The sequence below is a fragment of the Pan paniscus genome, chromosome 20 (genome assembly GCF_029289425.2).
Source record: "Pan paniscus chromosome 20, NHGRI_mPanPan1-v2.0_pri, whole genome shotgun sequence".
In the NCBI taxonomy this organism is placed as follows: domain Eukaryota; kingdom Metazoa; phylum Chordata; class Mammalia; order Primates; family Hominidae; genus Pan; species Pan paniscus.
The window spans coordinates 23,790,383-23,809,635 of record NC_073269.2 but is presented as its reverse complement, the minus strand read 5'-3'; the positions used below and the strand labels follow the sequence as shown (position 1 = coordinate 23,809,635).

General features: G+C 55.4%; 2 protein-coding genes across 7 annotated transcripts; one reads left to right on the top strand and one right to left on the bottom strand.

Annotated features, from left to right (window-relative positions):
- Window positions 1-1,247: 1,247 nt before the first annotated feature.
- LOC129394667 (uncharacterized) lies at window positions 1,248-8,003 on the bottom strand. The gene is made up of 3 exons (XM_063600041.1): window positions 7,486-8,003; window positions 1,851-1,998; window positions 1,248-1,753 (listed from the first exon to the last, which is right to left on the bottom strand). Exons 1-3 carry the CDS (start codon window positions 8,001-8,003, stop codon window positions 1,727-1,729), a joined length of 693 nt encoding a protein of 230 aa, XP_063456111.1. The 3' UTR covers window positions 1,248-1,726.
- HOMER3 (homer scaffold protein 3) lies at window positions 6,846-19,125 on the top strand. Of its 6 annotated transcripts, XM_034946472.3 has the most exons (11): window positions 6,925-7,059; window positions 7,706-7,789; window positions 9,061-9,141; window positions 9,226-9,382; window positions 9,626-9,757; window positions 13,920-14,027; window positions 15,285-15,406; window positions 16,198-16,354; window positions 16,706-16,822; window positions 16,920-17,006; window positions 18,694-19,125. In XM_034946472.3, the coding sequence occupies exons 3-11, from the start codon at window positions 9,128-9,130 to the stop codon at window positions 18,883-18,885; spliced, it is 1,086 nt and encodes a 361-aa protein (XP_034802363.1). In that variant the 5' UTR covers window positions 6,925-7,059; window positions 7,706-7,789; window positions 9,061-9,127; the 3' UTR covers window positions 18,886-19,125. The 6 variants fall into 6 exon arrangements, with proteins under 6 accessions (XP_034802364.1, XP_003817793.1, XP_034802363.1 ...); XM_034946473.3 differs by lacking the exons at window positions 6,925-7,059; window positions 7,706-7,789 and adding an exon at window positions 6,846-6,917; XM_003817745.6 differs by lacking the exon at window positions 7,706-7,789 and having other exon boundaries at window positions 6,896-7,059.
- The last annotated feature ends 128 nt before the right edge of the window (window positions 19,126-19,253 follow it).

Here is a 19,253-nt window from a genome sequence, read left to right as displayed (position 1 = left end):
AGGCCCATCTGACTACCTCCACCCCCACCCCCTGGCAGCCCCTTTCCCGGCCATGGTATCACATCAAAAACAGACCTGGGCCGGGCGTGGTGTCTCACGCCTGTAATCCCAGCAATTTGGGAGGCCCAGGCAGGCGGATCACCTGAAGTTAGGTGTTCGAGACCAGCCTGGCCAACATGGTGAAACCCCATCTCTACTAAAAATGAAAAAATTAGTTGGGTGTGGCGGCACGCACCTGTAGTCCCAGCTACTCGGGAGGCTGAGGCAGCAGAATTGCTTGAACCTGAGAGGGGGAGATTGCAGTGAGCCGAGATTGTGCCACTGCACTCTAGCCTGGATGACAGAGCGAGACTCTGTCTCAAAACAAAACAAAAAGACTTCAAACCAATCCACCATGGAGCTGGCTGATTCTCAACCCCTCCAGAATTTTTTTTTTTTTGAGACAAGAGTCTCGCTCTGCCGCCCAGGCTAGAGTACAGTGGCGCGATCTCGGCTCACTGCAACCTCTGCCTCCCAAGTTCAAGCGATTCTCTTGTCTCAGCCTCCTGAGTAGCTGGGACTACAGGAATGCGCCACCACGCCCGGCTAATTTTTTATATTTTTAATAGAGACAGGGTTTCACCACATTGGCCAGGCTGGTGTTGAACTCCTGACCTCGTGATCCACCTGCCTCAGCCTCCCAAAGTGCTGGGATTACAGGTGTGAGCCATCGTGCCTGGCCATGCCCCTCCAGATCTTGCCACCTCTGGCTAGGTGCCAAAGACTCTCAGGCCTTGGGCCCAAGGCCCCCTGTTCAGGGAGCTCCAAGGCCAGCCGACCCCCAATTCCCGCAGTGCCTCCCCTGATGTGGCCTCAATTTCTCCGCCCCACTTTCTGCCCTTCAAGTGCTGCTGATGGCGGAGGCTTCAAGGACGCCACAGCCAAAAATAATCGGGCCCCGACCTACCTCCGGAAATTGGGGCAGCCCCGCCCAGCCACCTGGCACCCAGGAGGTAATTAGTGCATGTGGCAAATTAGGGTAATTAGGTCTGCGGGAACTGAACCTCGGGTCCAGGTTTGCTGCTCAGAGGGGCCTCAAGCACTGCCTCCTCCCATCCCCAACTCACTCTGGTCCTAGGTCCTCAAATCCATAAACCAGTGCTGGCGACCCCAACTCCACGACCCTTTCTTGCCTGGGCCTGAGGGAGCCTGGCTCCATTGCTTCATGGGGGGTTGTTGAATGAATTAACTTTAGCCGTGGGCAGAAGTCAAGTTCTGAATTTAAGGCAGGGTCTCCTTCAAGTGATGCAAAATCACCAATAGTACTGAGTCATCAAACTCCCCCTTTGCCTGACCCCCATGCGTCCACACTATGCTGGAAGATGACAAACTCTAGGGAAACATGGGCCCTGGTCTCAGCCCTTGAGGGACACTCAGGCTGGGGGAGTCAAAGCTGCACACAGACACTCCCAGGAGTCAGGGCTGGGCCGGAAAGAGGGAAGAGGGCTGGAAAAGGTCTAGAGGTAGAGGAGAGAGCTTCTTGGGGAGGAGAGCATTGAAGGTGAGGCTTTGAGGGATGAATAGGAGTTTGCAAAGAGGCTAATGTCTGGAGGTTGGCCCAACCAGCTATGGCTTGGGGAATGAAGAGAAGGAAGAGGGAGGTAGCTGGAGGGGGCACCTGAGAGGCCGGGAGCTAAAGATTTAGAGGATGTCGTGCCAGGTTGGACCCATTTCTGTCCTTGAGAGTTCAGGCCTGGTTGGAGTCCTCTAACTTCTGAAAAAGAAAAGAGTAAGAGGTTGGTTCAGGATCAAAACCACATACCAAAAATAAATATGATGTTTGTAATAGCAAGCATTTATTAAGCACCTACAATCACGTTCTCTTCACATAACAACTCATTGGAGGCCAGATGCAGTGGCTTACATCTGTTATCCCAGCCCTTTGAGAGGCTGAGGCAGGCAGATCTCTTGAGTCCAGGAGTTGGAGACCAGCCTGGGCAACATAGTGACACCCCATCTCTACAAAAAATACAAAAATTAGTCAGGCATAGTGGTGTGCACCTGTAGTCTCAGCCACTCAGGAGTCTGAGGTGGGAGGATTGCTTGAACCCAGAAAGTTGAGGCTGCAGTGAGCCATGATTGAGCCACTGCACTACAGCCTGGGCAACAGAGTGAGGCCCTGTCTCAAAAAAAAAAAAAAAAAAAAAAGAAAAGAAAAAAAAGAAAAAGGGTTGGCGTGGTGGCTCACATCTGTAATCCCAATAGTTTGGGAGGCCAAGGCGGGTGGATCACTTGAGTCCAGGAGTTGGAGACCAGCCTGGCCAACATGATGAAACCCCTGTCTCTACTAAAAACACAAAAATTTAGCTGGGTGTGGTGGCGTGCACCTGTAATCCCAGCTACTAGGGAGGCCGAGGCAGAAGAATCGCTTGAACCTGGAAGGCAGAGATTGCAGCAAACCGAGATTGCGCCACTGCACTCCAGCCTGGGTGACAGAGCAAGATTCTGTCTCAAAAGAAAAAAAGAAAAGAAAAAGAAAGAACTCATTGGATCCCTACAGTAAACCTCAGAAGTGAACACCATTCATATGCCCATTTTATGGATGGGGAACCTGGGGCACAAAGAAGGGAAAGTGACTTCTTCAGGGTGGCACTGCTGGTAAGCAGCAGGGCTGGGATTCACTCCCTGGCTCACATGATTCCGAAAGCCACCAAGTCGAAAGCTGGAACCTGGGGATCTCCTACTCCTGAGAGTGCTCATAGAAAGCTGTCACAGGGGCCAAGGGCGGTGGCTCACGTCTGTAATCCCAGCACTTTGGGAGGCCAAGGCGGGAGGATCACGAAGTCAGGAGATTGAGACCATCCTGGCCAACATGGTGAAATCCTGTCTCTACTAAAAAAAAAATACAAAAATTAGCTGGGTGTGGTGGCGAGTGCCTGTAATCCCAGCTACCCGGGAGGCTGAGGCAGAAGAATAGCTTGAACCCAGGAATTGAAGGTTGCAGTGAGCCGAGATTGTGCCACTGCACTCCAGCCTGGCGACAGAGTGAGACTCCATCTCCAAAAAAAAAGAAAGCTGTCACAGGTCAGGCTTGTTCTAGGTGCAGGGACAAATCCATGTAAGAGGTGAACAGTAACCAAATCATGCCATAAACAATAAACAGACCTGAAGTAGTCACCAAGACCTTCACTGGGAGGTGGGCACCCAGCTTTCGGGAAGAGCAGGTGGACTGTCCCTGCTCTGGTGGCACAGAAAGTCTCTGGAGAGGAGAGACTGTTTAGCCTCACTCCAAAGGCTAGGTCAGATCTAACTAGGCAGAGACCAGAGCCTGAGCCATAAAAGCCATTCTGCAAATGCAGTTTTCTTAGTGCTGAATGAGCTGTTCAGGCTCCCGCTTGGTTTCCCCTTTAAGGTGGGAAGCTCATTCTCCCACACCATTTTTCAGCCCCAAAGGAAAGTTGCTTTCCTAGTCAGACACCTTGGGGTGGTGGCCTCTGCCTGCCCTGCAAGGACATCTCAAGTCTGTTCCTTCCTTCCTTCCTCCCTCCCCCCCACCCTTTTTTGTTTTTGTTTTTGAGACAGAGTCTCCCTCTGTCACCCAGGCTGGAGTACAGTCACCTGATCTCAGTTCACTGCAACCTCTGCCTCCTGAGTTCAAGCAATTCTCCTGCCTCAGCCTCCCGAGTAGCTGGGATTACAGGTGTGCACCATCACGCCCGGCTAATTTTTGTATTTTCAGTAGAGACGGGGTTTCACCATGTTTTGACCAGGCTGGTCCCAAACTCCTGACCTCAGGTGATCTGCCTGCCTCAGCCTCTCAACATGCTAGGATTACAGGCATGAGCCACTGCACCCAGCCCAGTTCTTTAGAAGAGAGGCCTCCAGACCTAGGAAGAAGAGGGCCCAGACTGGGGTGGGGGCAGCAGCTCAGGGCAGCCCTCGTTAGAGACGAGGTCTCACTATGTTGCCCAGGCTGGTCTCGAACTCCTGAGCTCAAGCGATCCTCCAGCCTCGGCCTCTCAAAGTGCTGGGATGACAGGCATGAGCCCAGCCCCTTTCTGTGACTCTTATGTTACCTGTTTATTATATGACCAGGTCTAGGTGCTCCTCTAGGGCTGGCCCATCCATCCTGAAGCCTCAGTCTGACCCAGCATAAGAGTGACTATTCATCCCAGCAGGGAAACTGAGACACAGACTCTGTTTTCCCAGCTGCAGCAAAGAGTGGCAGGGCCTTTGCCCACGAACCTAATGGCAGGCACCCCAGAGGACAGCTGCTGATATTGACTAAATCCTTCATGTTTCTCCCTCTACTAGAAGCCCTGCAAGCACTGGCCCATTTTCCAGGTGAGAAAACTGAGGCCCACACTGAGGAAGCCAGTGCCTCAGTGTAGACTTGGCTAGTCCAGCTTCAGGTTGGGGCTGCTCAAGGCCAGCCCTGTCCCAGCGCCTCCCAGAGACCAGACAGGGTGTTCAGGAAAGCAACTCAACCCTTCACTGTCTCTTTAACTGTTGCTTTCTGCCCACACAAAGGGCAAAGTCTGCCTGGGCCCCTCGCCCAGCCACCCCTGTAGAATAGCCACAGGGCCCCAGTTGTGCACTTGGCAAACTCTAAGCAGCTTCCAGAAGCCTTGGCCATGCCAGCACCTTTCCCAGATACTTTTTTTTTTTTTTCCATTATTTTGTTGGTAATAAGGAAAAGTCATTTTTTGCACAGAACAGACGGTATTTTCTTTGCTCCCCACAATGTTCAAGCATTTCGTGGCTTCCAGCCTGAGAACAGAGCCAAATCCTTCCCTTGTGCAGATGCCTCATGAAGTTAGAAGCAGCCAGGGAAACCGAGTCTGTGCCTCAGTTTCCCCTGTGGGATGAACAGTCGCTCTTGTGCTGGGTCAGACTGGGGCTTCAGGATGGATGGGCCAGCCCTAGAGAAGCACCCAGACCTGGTCATGTAATAAACAGGTAACATGAGAGTCACAGAAAGGGTCTGGGCTCACGCCTGTCATCCCAGCACTTTGGGAGGCCGAGGCGGGAGGATCACTTGAGCTTAGGAGTTTGAGACCAGCCTGGGCAACATAGTGAGACCTCGTCTCTAAAAATAAACTTTAAAAAAGAAAAAAAAAAGAGTCATAGGGATTGGGACAGGGGAGGGCAAGATCCCTTCCAAGGCCAGGGTAGTCAGAGAGGCTTCCTGGAGGAGGAGACAGGGTGGTGGCGCTGAGCCTGGAAGGACAAGGCAGAAGAGATGCCTGCAGAGAGGGCATTCCAGGTGGAAGGAACGGTTTGGGCAAAGGCCTGGATGGGGGAAGACTCAGATCTTGGCGCAGGAGTCAATCTCCAAAAACAACCTGACCTGGAATTCACCTAAAGGTAATTTGAATGTAATGTAACTGCCAGCTCAGATATACTATTCTTCTTAGAAGGAAACAGAAATAAAGGAACAGGGAAAGGAGACAGGAGCAGAGGTCTTGGAGATGAAAAGCAAAAGCCTCTCTGAAGTTGTCAAAACACTCAAGTGTCGGCCAGGTGTGGTGGCTCACGTCTGTAATCCCAGGACTTTGGGAAGCCGAGGGCGGCAGATCACTTGAGGTCAGGAGTTCGAGACCAGACTGGCCAACATGGTGAAACCCCATCTCTACTAAAAATACAAAAATCAGCCAGGTGTGGTGGCATGCACCTGTAGTCCCAACTACTCGGGAGGCTGAGGCAGGAGAATCGCTTGAATCTGGGAGGCAGAGGCTGCAGTAAGCCGAGATTGTGCCACTGCACTCCAGCCTGGGCAACAGAGTGAGACTTTGTCTCAAAAAAAAGAAAAGAAAAGAAAAGAAAAGAAAAACTCAAATGTAAGATCAGAGCTTTAGGGCGCCACAGGCCTTGGTTCCAGGGAGTTGCAGGACCTCTGTCCACAAACGAACCAACGGCACCACACCGTGTGATTTTGGAGACGGTGCCAGAGAGGGGGCGGCACCAGGATTGACAAGTGGGACACATGGGCTTGGGGCTGGGGAGGTGGATCCTAGTTCAACTCCGGAAGGACGCTCTCCTGGCAAGTGTGGGAAGGGGGTGCTCCCTGTGACCAGAGGTGACAAACGCAGGCCAGTGGAGGCTGAGGGGATGCAACCATGCGTTGGAGACATTCCCTCAGCCTTTGGATTTTGGAACCCTCAAACAACAGCAAAGATAACCTTAATCCAACCATTGTGGGCATTTTTACCATCGTCTTGGGAGGGACAGAGGTGGACAGACGTCCCTGCTTAGGGATGGGACGGGCAGGAGAACAGAGGCTTCTCTCTCTTTGTCTTGCTTCCCGTTCCCTCCCGAAGTTGATCTCTTCCATTTCCTGGCAACACCCATTGAGCACTTACTGTATGCAGACCCTGAGACCCACTGCCCCCTCCCCAACCTCACTGGGCCACCCATGTCAGCCCGGGAGGGACCTGACCTCCCTCACAGGCCCAAAGTTATGACCTCAGGTAGTGGGGACAGAGGCAGCTGTCTCCTGAGAAGGTGACAGGAGGGTGAGGTCACATCGCTGTCCGTGCAACTCTCTCCATCTGCTTCCTATCTCTCCCCCTGTCTCCCCCGTGTCTCTGTTTCTGGGTCTCTTTCTCATCCCAGATGTCCCTCTCCGTCTGTCTCTCTGTCCCCACCCTCTGCTCCCAACCCGACCCCACGCAACACCCCCCCCACTCCCCCTCCACCGCCCCTAGCCCCCTCCCTCAATCCTCCGTCCCTTCCCCAGTCCCGGCCCCCACCCCTCCCCCTTATCCTCTCCCCCTTATCCCCTCCCCCCTCCCCCCTCCCGGTGCAAAAAGCCGGCAGGGGGCGCAGCGGGGCGGCCTTGGCGGCCCGGGGAGGCGGGGCGGGCGGCGGCCGCGTCGGGACCGGCCGCGATGGGACCGGAGGCGGCGCGGGCGGCGGCGGCGGCGGCGCAGACAAAGGCACGGGCGGCGCGGAGGGCGGCGCGGAGGGCGCGGGCCCGGGAGCCAGGGAGCGAGCGGGGCGCCCGGCAGCGCGGAGTCAGCGCCGCGGGGGCCGCACCCGACTCGCGCCTGGACACTCGCGGGGCGCCGACCTGGCAGGGTGAGCCCGGCCTGCCGAGCCTGCGCCGGGAGCGCGGGGGCCTCGAAGTCCCAGGGCCAAGGGGAGGGCGTGGGGGTTCCCCAGAAGTTCCGGACACGGGACTGGGAGCGGCGCGAGGGGTCCCCAAGTTCCAGGGCTGGAGGGAGCGCGGGGGTCCCGAAGTTCTGGATTCAGGGTCTGAGAGGGGACCGCGTGGGAGGTTCCCAAAGTTCTGGACCCGGCGTTGGAGGAGGCTGCGAAGAGGTCCCCAAAGCTGCGGACCTGGGGTAGGGTACTGGGGTGGGAGGGGTCCGGACGTCCCGGACCCAGGGACTGGAGGGGTGGCAGGGGGTCCTCGAAGTTTAGGAGTCTAGGACAGCGCGGAGGACCGGGGTCCCGGACCCAGTTAGAGGAGGAGGCACGAAGGGAGTCCCCGGAGTTACCGACCTGGGGTTGGAGGAGGCAGAAGAGGTGTCCCCCGAAGTTCTGGACCCAGAGACAGGGGGCGTCGCGGGAATCTCGGAAGTTCCAGGGTCAGAGCGCGCGTCCCGGAGTTGGGGCGTGCACTGGGTGTCCTGCCTCGGGTGGGGATGGGATCCTGAATTAATATTAACCCCCCCATCCCCCGCACTGGGGTGCATGGGATGGGGCCTCATCCACCGGCCAGATTGGGGATCCCGGGCACCGGGCGGTGTCGGACCCCCCTCCGGGAGCCCCGTGGCCGGCGGCATCCGAGGCGCATGACTAGTTGGTGAGTAACTTTCCCCAAACGCTGCAAGTCGCAGCAGGAGCTGCCGGACCGGAAGGGCCTGGGTTCCGGGGACCCCTGTGTTCCCCAACTCCCACCCGGCGCAGGACCCGCCCCCAGTCCAGGCCGGAGCTGTCGCCCCACCCCCACTCAGGGGCTCCGGTTTCAGACCCTGTGACCAGGACAGCAGCTGCCCAGGACAGGATGGGGGGGGCATCCCCCCTTTGACCACAGAGGCCGCTGGGCCAGGGCCTCCCCTCCCCCACCTGTCTTCCCCCTCCTCCAAACTCCTCCTTGGTCCCCTGCAGATTCGGGGTTGCTGAATGGCCCAATGGGGAGGTTGGGGAGCCCTGGTCTCCCAGTGTGGATTCTGCTCTGCCCTCATGGTGGGCATTGGGATTGGCTGTTTGTCTACATCTTGTCTTTTTAACTTGGCTGGGGGCTCCCTGCGGATTTGGACTCTGGACTTCAAGGTGTGCCTCTGCCCTAGGGTGGGAGCTGCTGGGGGTGGGGTCCCTCTGCAGGGTGTAGTGGGGAACTGGTCTCCTGGTACTACACACCTCTCAACGCCCCATTTTTTGATGGAGAGCCCCGCTCTGGCCAGTCATGGGTGAATGTGGTGGAAAGAACTCAGCAGAGATTTGGCCTCCACAGCTCAGCCCGGGATGGAGGGGACTTCACGGGGGTGCAATAACCAGGACAATGAGAAATTTACATCTGGATGTCAGCGGCCACCAGGCTCCTCTCAGAGGGCCATCTCCTGTACAGGGTGTTGTGGGGGCTTCCCCTAGACAAAGAAAGATGGGGTCCGCTTGCTCTGAGTTATCTATAATAATTATCTTGCCTTTTTGTTTCTTTTTATAATTTCTTTCTTTTTTGAGACAGGGTCTCACTCTCTTGTCCAGGCTGGAGTGCAGTGGCCTGACCATAGCTCACTGCAATGCAGCCTTGACCTCCTGGGCTCAAGTGATCCTCCCACCTCAGCCTCCCCAGTAGCTGGGACCACAGGCACATGCCACCACACCCAGCTAATTGTTTAAATTTTTGGTAGAGATGGGGTCTCGCCATGTTGCTCAGGATGGTCTCGAACTCCTGGGCTCAAAGGATCCTCCTGACTCAGCCTCCCAAAGCACCAGTTGTACTTTGGGCCTCTCCTGCCTTTTTGATTGAAAGTTCCATGACGGGCACACCTGGTGATGGGTCCTGAGATGGAACCTGCTTGGCCTCCCTCAGCCTGGCCTGAGGGACACTCATAGTCCCTCCTCTCTCCCTAGGGGCCAAACCAGTGCTCCTGCCACCTCTCTGGCTGCCCCCTAGAGCCTGCCCATCCCAGCCTGACCAATGTCCACAGCCAGGTGAGCTCCCACCTCCCCCAGCCTGGCCTTGAGCTTTCTAAGTGGGGGTGCCTGGCCCCCACCAAACACCCTCTCCCCACGCAGGGAGCAGCCAATCTTCAGCACACGGGCGCACGTGTTCCAAATTGACCCAGCCACCAAGCGAAACTGGATCCCGGCGGGCAAGCACGCACTCACTGTCTCCTATTTCTACGATGCCACCCGCAATGTGTACCGCATCATCAGCATCGGAGGCGCCAAGGTCAGGGTGGGGTCTGCGTGGGGCAGAGGCACCAGGAGTCCTGGTGACAACCCTGGGTCTGGTGGCTGGCTTGCTGTGTGCCCAAGGGACAGGAAACCCTAAGCCTTCCCAGGCCCTAGTCTCTATCTCCTGAAATGGTTCAGAGTAAAGACCTTCAAGACCCTAATACAAGGTAATACCTGGGGGGTTTCATGTTTGTTAGTATCTGTCCCATCTACCTTGAACTTTGTTCCCCAACCCTAGGCCATCATCAACAGCACTGTCACTCCCAACATGACCTTCACCAAAACTTCCCAGAAGTTCGGGCAGTGGGCCGACAGTCGCGCCAACACAGTCTACGGCCTGGGCTTTGCCTCTGAACAGCATCTGACACAGGTGGGCCGGGTGAGGGGGAGAGTGGAGGGAACAGATGAGACTGGGCCCAAGTCTTCTCCTGGGCTCACTCTGGGATCTTGGGCAGGTCCTCTATCTTCCCATCTGCAGGATGGGATTGTAGGATGAGTTGAGACTGAAGCCCCTTTAAGCTTCCCCGGTTTGATTCCTAGTTCATTTTTCTGTTTGTTTGTTTTTTTGAGATGGGCTGCAGTGATCTTGGCTCACTGCAACCTCCGCCTCCCGGGTTCAAGCGATTCTCCTGCCTCAGCCTCCTGAGTAGCTGGGACTACAGGAGTCCACCACCACGCCCAGCTAATTTTTTGTATTTTATTAGAGACAGGGTTTCACCATGTTGGCCAGGCTGGTCTCGAACTCCTGACCTGAAATGATCTGCCTGCCTCGGCCTCCCAAAGTGCTGCAATTACAGGCATGAGCCACTGTACCTGCTCTTGAGTCCTAGTTCTACTGCCTGTAGCTCTAATTTTGGACACACCCTGCTCCTCTTTGGGACATCAAATGGGTGGCTGGGCTGGGCTGGGCACTTTCCCACATGCCCCAGCAATACCTTCATCCTCACCTCCCTGCACCCTGTGCCGTCTCTGTACTTCCATTATTATCTTTATCCATGGTTTTGTTGATGATGAGTGCTTTCACGAAGATCTTCTTCTTCTTTTTTTTTTTTTTTTTTTTTTTTTTTGGAGATAATGCCTTGCTCTGTCCCCCAGGCTGGAGTGCAGTGGCACCATCTCGGCTCACTGCAACCTCCACCTCCCGGGTTCAAGTGATTCTCCTGCCTCAGCCTCTGGAGTAGCTGGGATTACAGGTGCCCACCACCTCGCCCAGCTAATTTTTGTATTTTTAGTGGAGATGGGATTTTGTTGGCCAGGCTGGTCTTGAACTCCTGACCTCAGATGATCCACCTGCCTCGGCCTCCCAAAGTGCTGGGATTACAGGCACGAGCTACCACACCAGGCTTTCTTTGTTTTCTTCTAGAAGGTTTAGAATTTACCTTTCTTTTTTTTTTTCCCTCCCTCACTCCCTTCTTCTTTTTTTTTTTTTTTAACAAGATCTTGCTCTGCTGTCCAGGCTGGAGTGAAGCAGTGCAATCATGGCTCACTGCAGCCTCAAACTCCTGGGCACAAGGGATCCTCCCACCTCAGCCTCCTGACTAGCTGAGACTATAGGCGTATGCCACCATGCCTAGCTAATATCTTTATTCTTATTTTTTTGTAGAGATAGGATCTCACTATGTTGTCCAGGCTGTTCTTGACTCCTGGCCTCAAGCGAGCCTCTCACTTTGGCCTCCCAAAGTGCTGGGATTACAACCTTGAGCCACTGCACCCAGACAATTTACCAATTTTTTTTTTTTTGAGACGGAGTCTCACTCTGTCGCCCAGGCTGGAGTGCAGTGGTGCGATCTTGGCTCACTGCAAGCTCCGCTTCCCAGGTTCACACCATTCTTCTGCCTCAGCCTCCCTAGTAGCTGGGACTACAGGTGCCTGCCACCATGCCCGGCTAATTTTTTTTGTATTTTTAGTAGAGACGGGGTTTCACCGTGTTAGCCAGGATGGTCTCGATCTCCTGACCTCGTGATCCACCCACCTTGGCCTCCCAAAGTGCTGGGATTACAGGCGTGAGTCACTGTGCCCGGCCCCAACAATTAACCTTTCTAATTTAGGTCTTTTTTTTTTTTTTGGAGACAGAGTCTAGCTCTGTTGCCAGGCTGGAGTGCAGTGGCCCGATCTCGGCTCACTGCAACCTCTTCTCTCCAGGTTCAAGCAATTCTCCTGCCTCAGCTTCCCAAGTAGCTGGGATTACAGACACACCACACCTGTCTAATTTTTGTATTTTTACAAAATTTTTGTTTTTTTAATTTTTGTATTCTTAGCAGAGACAGGGTTCATTATGTTGGCCAGGCCGGTCTCAAACTCCTGACTTCAGGTAATCTGCCTGCCTCAGGCTCCCAAAGTGATGGGATTACAGGTGTGAGCCACTGCACCCAGCCTAAAAAATCATTTATTTATTTATTTATTTTTTTGAGACAGTGTTTCGCTCTTGTCCCCCAGGCTGGAGTGCAATGGTGCGATCTCGGCTCACCGCAACTTCCGCCTTCCCGGTTCAAGCAATTCTCTTTCCTCAGCCTCCCAAGTAGCTGGGATTACAGTCATGTGCCACCATGCCTGGCTGATTTTGTATTTTTAGTAGAGACGGCGTTTCACCATGTTGGTCAGCCTGCTCTTGAACTCCTGACCTCATGATGCACCTGCCTCGGCCTCCCAAAGTGCTGGGATTACAAGCGTGAGCCACCACACATGGCCTTATTTATTTATTTTGAGACAGAGTTTTGCTCTGTCACCCAGGCTGGAGTGCAATGGCACAATCTCGGCTCACTGCAACCTCCACCTCCTGGGCTCAAGCAATTCTCCTGCCTCAGCCTCCCAACTACTAGGATTACAGGCGCCCACCACCATGCCTGGCTAATTTTTGTGTTTTTAGTAGAGATGGGGTTTCACAACGTTGGCCAGGCTGGTTTTGAACTCCTGACCTCAAATGATCCGCCCGCCTCGGTCTCCCAAAGTGCTGGGATTACAGGTGTGAGCCACCGCACCCGGCCTAAAAAATTATTTTTAAACTAAGGAAATTTATTTTGAAACCGGGGTGGTGGGGGGAAACATATCCTATCCTAACTGGAAAACTGGTATTGCTTTGTCATAAATAGGTGGTAAATGTAAACATGTAAACATTTAATACAACAAAATCAAGAATGAGATGATTACTTTCTCATTGACTTCTGATGTCTCTCAGAGCCTGAGACCTAATCTCTTTGTTATAAAGGAATAATAACAGGTGTTAAAGACAGATTAGCACCCACCTGAGGCTCTCTTGAACTCCTGACCTCATGATCCACCTGCCTCGACCTCCCAAAGTGCTGGGATTACAAGCGTGAGCCACCACACATGGCCTTATTTATTTATTTTGAGACAGAGTTTTGCTCTGTCACCTAAGCTGGAGTGCAATGGCACAATCTCGGCTCACTGCAACCTCCACCTCCTGGGCTCAAGCAATTCTCCTGCCTCAGCCTCCCAAGTACTGATAAATAGCCCTGATAAAGATTAAAAGGGACCCCACGTGTTGGCTCATACCTGTCATTCTCACACTTTGGGAGGCCGAGGTGGGTGGATCACGGGGTCAGGAGTTTGAGACCGGCATGGCCAATATGGTGAAACCCCATCTGTACTAAATACAAAAATTAGCTGGGCGTGGTGGCGCGGGCCTGTAGTCCTAGCTACTCGGGAGGTTGAGGCAGAAGACTCGCTTGAACCTGGGAGGCAGAGGTTTCAGTGAGCTGAGATGGTGCCACTGCACTCCAGCCAGGGTGACAAAGCGAGATTCTGTACCCCCACTCAAAAAAAAAAAAAAAAAAAGGCTGGGTGCTGTACCTGTAATCCCACCACTTTGGGAGGCTGAGGCAGGCGGATCACTTCAAGCCGGGAATTTAAGATCAGCCTGGCCAACATGGTGAAACCACATCTCTACTAAAAATATGAAAATTAGCCAGGCATGCTGGTGCATGCCTGTAATCCCAGCTACTCATGAGGCTGAAGCAGAGGCTGCAGTGAGCCAAGATCATGTCACTGCACTCCAGCCTGGGCAACAGAGCAAGACTCCATCTCAAAACAAAAAAACAAACAACAAAAAAAACAACAACAGGAAAAGGGCCATTCTGGGGAACATGGCTAGACCCCGTCTCTAGAAAAAATTAGCCGGGCATGATGGCACACACCTGTAGTCCCAGCTCCTTGGTGGAGGGGTAAGGTGGAAGGGTCACTTGAGCCAGGGAGGTCAAGGCTGCAGTGAGCCGAGATCATGCCACTGCACTGCAGCCTGGGTGACAAAGTGAGACCCTTTCCTAAAAAGAGGAAATGGGAATTCCTTTCCCTTTCTCAGTGTGGCCCAATGTATTTAAATGCCACCTCTGTGATCTGATGCCACCTGCCCACCCACCATGGTACATCATTTTTCAAACTTTCTCTCCTTCTTCCAAGGTGTGTGATAAGGGGATGGGTACAGTTCGAAAGTGGCGGGGCTGTCACTGAGTGATGGTGACCTGTTTGGGAGGATGGGCTGGGGTTTTACTGTCTTTTCCTCCCCACTCCCTTAGTTTGCCGAGAAGTTCCAGGAAGTGAAGGAAGCAGCCAGGCTGGCCAGGGAGAAATCTCAGGATGGCGGGGAGCTCACCAGTCCAGCCCTGGGGCTCGCCTCCCACCAGGTCAGCACTCCCTACTCCCCTATGCCTGCCTGGGCACCTGTGAGTCAGCCAGGCGCTCAACTGATATTGGGGGACCTTGATATTGGGAGACCGGGGCACTCTGCTGGTCGTCAAGACCCAATGCTTCCAGACGACCTAAGGTTAGACCCACAGCAGGGACCACGGAGGAGTGGTGTGGAGCGTGTCATAGAGGGTCTGGACCTTGCCTGGGGCCGGTGGGGTACACCCAGTAGGTCCCAGTAGCAAAACCAGCTCAGATGGCAGGATGGAAGACTAGAAATTGAAATGGCTAAGTGTGGCCAGGTGCGGTGGCTCACGCCTGTAATCCCAGCAATTTGGGAGGCTGAGGTGGGAGGATCACTTGAGGCCAGGAGTTCGAGACCAGCCTGGCCAACATGGTGATACTCCGCCTCTGCTAAAAAATACAAAAATTAGCCAGGCGTGGTAGCATGCGCCTGTAGTCCCAGCTACTCGGGAGGCTGAGGCAGGAGAATCGCTTGAACCCAGGAGATGGAGGTTACAGTGAGCCGAGATCGTGCCACTGCATTCCAGCCTGGGTGACAGAGTGTGACTCTGTCTCAAAGAAAAAAAGAAAGAAAGAAATGGCTAAGTGTGAGGCAGAACAACGAACTGTCCCTGCGTGTTTTCCCACATTAATTTATTCAGCATTATTTATTGAGCACCTGCTGTGTACCAGGCCCAGGGCTGTGCGCAGCGGTTGGAGAGATGAAAAAAAGCATGAGTCTCCAGCTGCTGCCTGCACTGGGCTGCGGTGGCGTTGGCCTCTCGCAGGGCACCCGCCAGCTTGTCTACCCTCAGAGCCAGTGGTCCAGGCAGTGGGGTTGCTCACGAAACACGAATTCGGCCTGGGCAGGGCTTCCTGCTGAAATCCTAAACGGGATGTTGAAGTTCGGCCGCAGGGAAGGGAACAGCAGGGAGCTGTCCGATTGTCCCCCTCCCCTACCTTACAGGTTCTAAGTATCTTGGTTTAGAATAACCTGCATCAGACTTGCTCCTGGGGGTGGTGAAAGCCCAGGAAGGCAAGGTCGAGGGCGTGGGCATGGAACTCCCAGCCTAGGGGCCACAGGGAGCCATGGAGGGTGGGTGAGGTGGGGAGGGACACACTTGGATCCTGTGCTGTGAAGGACCTGCTTAGGGTGCATAGGTCAATTGGACCCCTGATGTGACGACCCCAGTCACATCAGCCTTGATCCCAGCTGATGTGGGGTCGTGACCTATTCTTTTCCCCGTGCATAGGTGCCCCCGAGCCCTCTCGTCAGTGCCAATGGCCCCGGCGAGGAAAAACTGTTCCGCAGCCAGAGCGCTGATGCCCCCGGCCCCACAGAGCGCGAGCGGCTAAAGAAGATGTTGTCTGAGGGGTGAGGGGCGGGACTTGGGGGCGTGGCAGGGGCGGGGGTAGGGGTGGGGGACGAGGAGGCGGTTCTCGGAAGCCAAGGGAGTGCCCGGACGGCGGGATCTAACTGTGGACTCAAGACCTGGGGAAGGGGATGAGGATCTGAATGCTGCCCCATCCAGAGCCGACCCCGCCCCTACCCTGCGTTGGCCACGCCCCTCTGTTTTGACCCCACCCCTGTCTCTTCTCGCTGCTAACCTCGCCCCGTCGATGCCTCTCTGGTCTTAGGATAACCACCCTGACCACGCCCCCATCGGCTGACTCTCCCCAACCTCCCATCCCTCCCTCAACATTCCCACAGTGTCACTGGGCGGACTCCACGTGCCCCCTTCTTTGACTCGGTCCTCGACAAGACCCTGCTTCTGCGGGACTGCCCCATCCCCAAGCTCAGCAATCAGAGTCGCCACGTCCCCAGCCCTGCGTGGCCCTGACTCCGTGCCCTAGCCCAGAGTCACCCCTCCTCTGGCCCCGCCCCCTAGCCCAGCATCGCCCGTGACTCCGCCTCAGCCCAGCACCACCCACCCTGGCCCCGCCCCCTAACCGAGCATTGCCGCTGACTCCGCCCCCAGCCCAGTGCCACTCCACCCCTGCCCCGCCCCCTAGTCCAACTTCGCGCCCGACTCCGCACCCTCGCCAGCCTTCGCCCTGACCTAAGCCCAGAGCTATCCCACCCCTGGCCCCGCCCCCTAGCCCAGCATCACCCGACTCCGCCCCCCAGCCCCGTGTCACCCACTGCCGACCCTCGTGTCCCTGCAGCTCCGTGGGCGAGGTACAGTGGGAGGCCGAGTTTTTCGCACTGCAGGACAGCAACAACAAGCTGGCAGGCGCCCTGCGAGAGGCCAACGCCGCCGCAGCCCAGTGGAGGCAGCAGCTGGAGGCTCAGCGTGCAGAGGCCGAGCGGCTGCGGCAGCGGGTGAGGGCACCCCTCCTTCCGAGAGACCCCCACCTGGCCCGGGCAACTGTGGAGACCGCGCCTCGGCAATTCCCATCTGCCCTGGGTTCATGGACTGGCTGTGTGACCTCAGCAGGTCACTGACCCAGCCTCAGTTTCTTGCTCTGTAAAATGGGTTTGAAACAATGCCAGCCTCAGAGGGTGATCAGACACTAAAGTCCAAGCTGTGCAGGGGGGGGGGGGTGGCACCAACCAAGGGAGATGGGTGCTCGGTCCTGGGCGTGGCCAGACAGGAGGCAGATTCCCTAGAGGTTGGGCAAGCAAGGGAGAGTGCAGGCAGGGGTGTCAGGGGCTGCTATTCCTGCCCCACAGGTGGCTGAGCTGGAGGCTCAGGCAGCTTCAGAGGTGACCCCCACCAGCGAGAAGGAGGGGCTGGGCCAGGGCCAGTCGCTGGAACAGCTGGAAGCTCTGGTGCAAACCAAGGACCAGGTGAGTGCCAAGTGTGGTTCCCGGGCCTCGCCTTCCCTCACCTCCTGAGGGAAAGCCAGGACCCCCGCAACAGACCCTGGGAACTCTTCTCCTCTAGGAGATTCAGACCCTGAAGAGTCAGACTGGGGGGCCCCGCGAGGCCCCGGAGGCTGCCGAGCGTGAGGAGACTCAGCAGAAGGTGCAGGTGTGTGTGGGCACCAGGAGGTGGGGTGACGGTGGGTGACAGTCACCTCAACAGACAATCAGGACAATACCTAAGATGATAAAATATTGGGAGGCCCAGTCCTGTGGAAGCCTGATGCCCAGCAGGTGCCGCATGAACAGTGGCTATTGGTACAGTTTCATATCCATCTATGGGTTCAACAAGCAATGCTTGAGTCCCTGCTGTATTCCCATGCCAGACCCCGTCAATTCCTCCTGTTCTCAGCCTGAGATCACAGAGCCTGCATTGGAACCAGGTCTGGCTTGGCTTGGCTTTTTTTTTTTTTTTTAATTCTTTGAGATGGAGTCTTGCTCTGTTGCCCAGGCTGGAGTGCAATGGCATGATCTCAGTTCACTGCAACCTCCACCTCCCGGGTTCAAGCAATTCTCCTGCCTCAGCCTCCTGAGTAGCTGGGATTACAGGCGCCCGCCACTACACCCAGCTAATTTTTTGTATTTTTAGTAGAGACAGGGTTTCACCATGTTGGCCAGGCTGGTCTCAACTCCTGATCTCATGATTTGCCCGCCTCGGCCTCCCAAACTGCTGGGATTACAGACATGCGCCACCGTGCCCGGGCATTTTTTGTGTTTTTAGTAGAGATGGGGTTTCCTCATGTTGGCCAGGCTGGTCTCGAACTCCTGACCTTGAGCAATCTGCCCTCGGCCTCCCAAAGTGCTGGGATTATAGGCGTGAGTCACCACGACTGGCCTTGGCTTGGCTTTTGCTAAAGGCTTTATCTGAGAAATGTTCAGGGGGTACTTTTTTTTTTTTTTTGAGATGGAGTCTCACTCTGTTGCCCAGGCTGGAGTGCAGTGGCGCAAGCTCCACCTCCCAGGTTCACTCCATTCTCCTGCCTCAGCCTCTCGAGCAGCAGGGACTACAGGTGCTCACCACCATGCCCGGCTAATTTTTTGTATTTTTTGGTAGAGACGGGGTTTCACCATGTTAGCCAGGATAGTCTCGATCTCTTGACCTCGTGATCCACTCGCCTCAGCCTCCCAAAGTGCTGGGATTACAGGCGTAAGCCACTGCGCCCAGCCTTTTTTTTTTTTTTTTTTTTTGAGATGGAGTCTCACTCTGTCACCCAGGCTGGAGTGCAGTGGCGCGATCTTGGCTCACTGCAAGCTCCGCCTTCTGAGCTCAAGCGATTCTCCTGCCTCAGCCTCCAGAGTAGCTGGGACTACAGGTGTGCACCACCATGCCCAGCTAATTTTTGTATTTTTAGTAGAGATGGAGTTTTACCATGTTGGCCAAGCTGGTCTTGAACTCCTGACCTCAGGGGATCCACCTGCCTCCGCCTCCCAAAGTTCTGGGAATACAGGTGTAAGCCATCGCTGGGCGTGGTGGTGTATGCCTGTAATCCCAGCTACTTGGGAGGCTGAGGCAGGAGAATTGCTTGAACCTGGGAGGCGGAGGTTGTAGTGAGCCGAGATCACGCCATTGCACTCCAGCCTGGGCAAGAGCGAAACTCCTTCTCAAAAACAAACAAACAAAAGAAATGAGGGCAGAAGCTAGGCCCCTGTGGGGTGTGCATTTTATTTCTGGTGTGTTGGGCGCCCTAGGATGGCTCTGGGCAGAAGAGGGACATGAAGGTGGTCAGACTCTGGACGTCTCGGGCAGGATTGGTGATTTGTTGGGGCCCCCAACCCTGCCCACCCTTTCCTGGCAGGACCTGGAGACCCGCAATGCGGAGTTGGAGCACCAGCTGCGGGCGATGGAGCGCAGCCTGGAGGAGGCACGGGCGGAGCGGGAGCGGGCGCGGGCTGAGGTGGGCCGGGCAGCGCAGCTGCTGGACGTCAGGCTGTTTGAGCTGAGTGAGCTGCGTGAGGGTCTGGCCCGCCTGGCTGAGGCTGCGCCCTGAGCCGGGGCTGGTTTTCTATGAACGATTCCGGCCTGGGATGCGGGCCAGGCTGCAGGCGGCATAGTTGGACCCATTCGTCCTGGAAAGGGACTGGGGGGTCCCAACTTAGCCCTGGGTGGGCCAGGCCGGGCTGGGCTGGGGTGGGCCCCAGTCGGCTCTGGTTGTTGGCAGCTTTGGGGCTGTTTTTGAGCTTCTCATTGTGTAGAATTTCTAGATCCCCTGATTACATTTCTAAGCGTGGCTGTGTGTGTGTGGTATGTGGGTATCTGGGCACCTAACATGTCGCCGGCCCCTTTCCCTGCGTCTTTTTGGGTGCCCCTGAATCCATGTAGCAGTTATAAGCCACTTGCAGATGAGGGGTGAGGCTT

Bases quoted from the DNA above. Each gene is read 5' to 3' on its own strand.
- LOC129394667 (XM_063600041.1), bottom strand. From the start codon at position 8,003: ATGCCCCCCCCATCCTGTCCTGGGCAGCTGCTGTCCTGGTCACAGGGT. The intron at 1,999-7,485 runs GTCGGTAACTCC...TATTTTTTGTAG, and splicing joins TCTGCCTCCTCCAACCCCAG to AGATGGGGTGTCACTATGTT. The intron at 1,754-1,850 runs GTAGGTGCTTAA...TTTCTTTTTCAG, and splicing joins TATGTGAAGAGAACGTGATT to AAGTTAGAGGACTCCAACCA.
- HOMER3 (XM_034946473.3), top strand. The intron at 9,758-13,919 runs GTGGGCCGGGTG...CCACTCCCTTAG, and splicing joins CTGAACAGCATCTGACACAG to TTTGCCGAGAAGTTCCAGGA. The intron at 14,028-15,284 runs GTCAGCACTCCC...CCCCGTGCATAG, and splicing joins TGGGGCTCGCCTCCCACCAG to GTGCCCCCGAGCCCTCTCGT.